The 1,483-nt window shown below is 36.8% G+C and overlaps 1 protein-coding gene across 1 annotated transcript in view; it reads right to left on the reverse strand.

The window, feature by feature from the left end:
- lama4 (laminin, alpha 4) overlaps positions 1–1,483 on the reverse strand; it is a gene marked incomplete at its 3' end in the record, with an annotated part of 62,466 nt that overhangs the window by 20,139 nt on the left and 40,844 nt on the right. The window contains 1 exon segment of the mRNA XM_014030930.1: positions 296–481. Coding sequence (XP_013886384.1) covers positions 296–481 — 186 coding nt within the window.

A 1,483-nucleotide genomic window follows, 5' to 3' on the forward strand; every position in this document is an offset into this window, starting at 1 on the left:
TGTATGTAAACCTGCTGCTCCTGATGCTGAAATCACGTTTGGTGTGAACGCACCATAAGAGTTACAATAGTGGTTTCACTTAAGAAATTATCTTTTAGATCTTCAGAGGTACCAAGAGTTAGCATTTAGACTTTATAACTGTGGAGCTATTCTTGATTTATTTTGCTGTGTATTTTCAGGCGGAAATTACCTCTAAAACCCCTTAGGGCTTATTAAATTGAGTCATTTCTCAGGTTGAAGTTGGGGCAGCGTCTGTACACGGTGAGTTAAATATCAGCTGAACAGAACTTTCTACCTGCTTCTCCTGCAGAGGCAACAGCCTGTTCGTAAGCAGCTGTGGAGTATTCATTGTTCCTCATGTTGCCGGCCCACTCCTCCACTTTACTGCTGATGGGGGTGATGGTCTGCAGGACCTCCACAGAACGGTTCAGGGTCATTTCAGCCACTGCCAAGGTAAAGTTCAGACGCTGCTGTGTTCTGTCTGTAAAAACATAAAAAAGAAAATAAACAGCAAAAGTTATCTGCTGGTATTAAAACCCATTTTATCCTGCACGGTTGCATTCATTCAAGAGATGTTGACTCGATCCAGAGAAGCTGAACTTTCGTTAACAATGTGGTGTGATGCTGAACAGACTGCTAAAGAAGCTAAAACTGACTTGTTAAATTTAAAACAAGTGAAGCTAAAATGAGCAGAACACAAGCTAAAGCAGCAAACAACAACAAAAACTAAAAGTAGCAACAGTGGTTAAATACTAACAACAGCAGAAGAGAGGATGAAAGGATCAGAAGAGTAAATAACAGCAATCAGTAGCTAAAATTAACTAAATGATGTTAAAATGAACAAACGTAGTTAAAAGGTAGCAAAATGGCAGCTAAAGGCTAAAATGAGCAAAACTGTAGATAAAACAAACGGAACAGTTTATATATTTGCAAATCAATAAATAAAAGCTAAAAGTAGCATAAAAAGACAAAATGTTTGCTGAAGCAAGTTGTAGTACAGAGGTAAACCTGTCACTGAGGGAGAGTCCAGCTAACTTCATTTCCTCTAATCTCGTTCTCAGTTTTTTGGTTACTACCCAAAGTTCGTGGCCGTAGGTGAGGGTAGGAACATACCCTGAACCACGACAGACCAGTACAGAGTTCTCCAGAAAAAAGTCTTTAAACTGACAAACGGTGGCTGGATTTTCTCAAATACTGTGTTTGAGAGTATTTTATCTATGTACAGTAAAATTGTACACTAAAATGTTAAGGAGAATTTACCTCAAGCTTTTTTAAATTACCATATTTATTGTGTATAATACAACCTCATGTATAATACGATCTCATGTTTAATATGATCTCATGTATAATATGATCTCATGTATAATATGATCACATGTTTAATATGATCTCATGTATAATATGATCACGTGTTTAATATGATCTCATGTATAATACGACCCCCACTTTTTTGAGCTTAAAAAGCATAAAAAATTTAATCCTC

Source organism: Austrofundulus limnaeus, unplaced genomic scaffold (genome assembly GCF_001266775.1).
Source record: "Austrofundulus limnaeus strain Quisiro unplaced genomic scaffold, Austrofundulus_limnaeus-1.0 Scaffold1145, whole genome shotgun sequence".
Taxonomy (NCBI): Eukaryota; Metazoa; Chordata; class Actinopteri; order Cyprinodontiformes; family Rivulidae; genus Austrofundulus; species Austrofundulus limnaeus.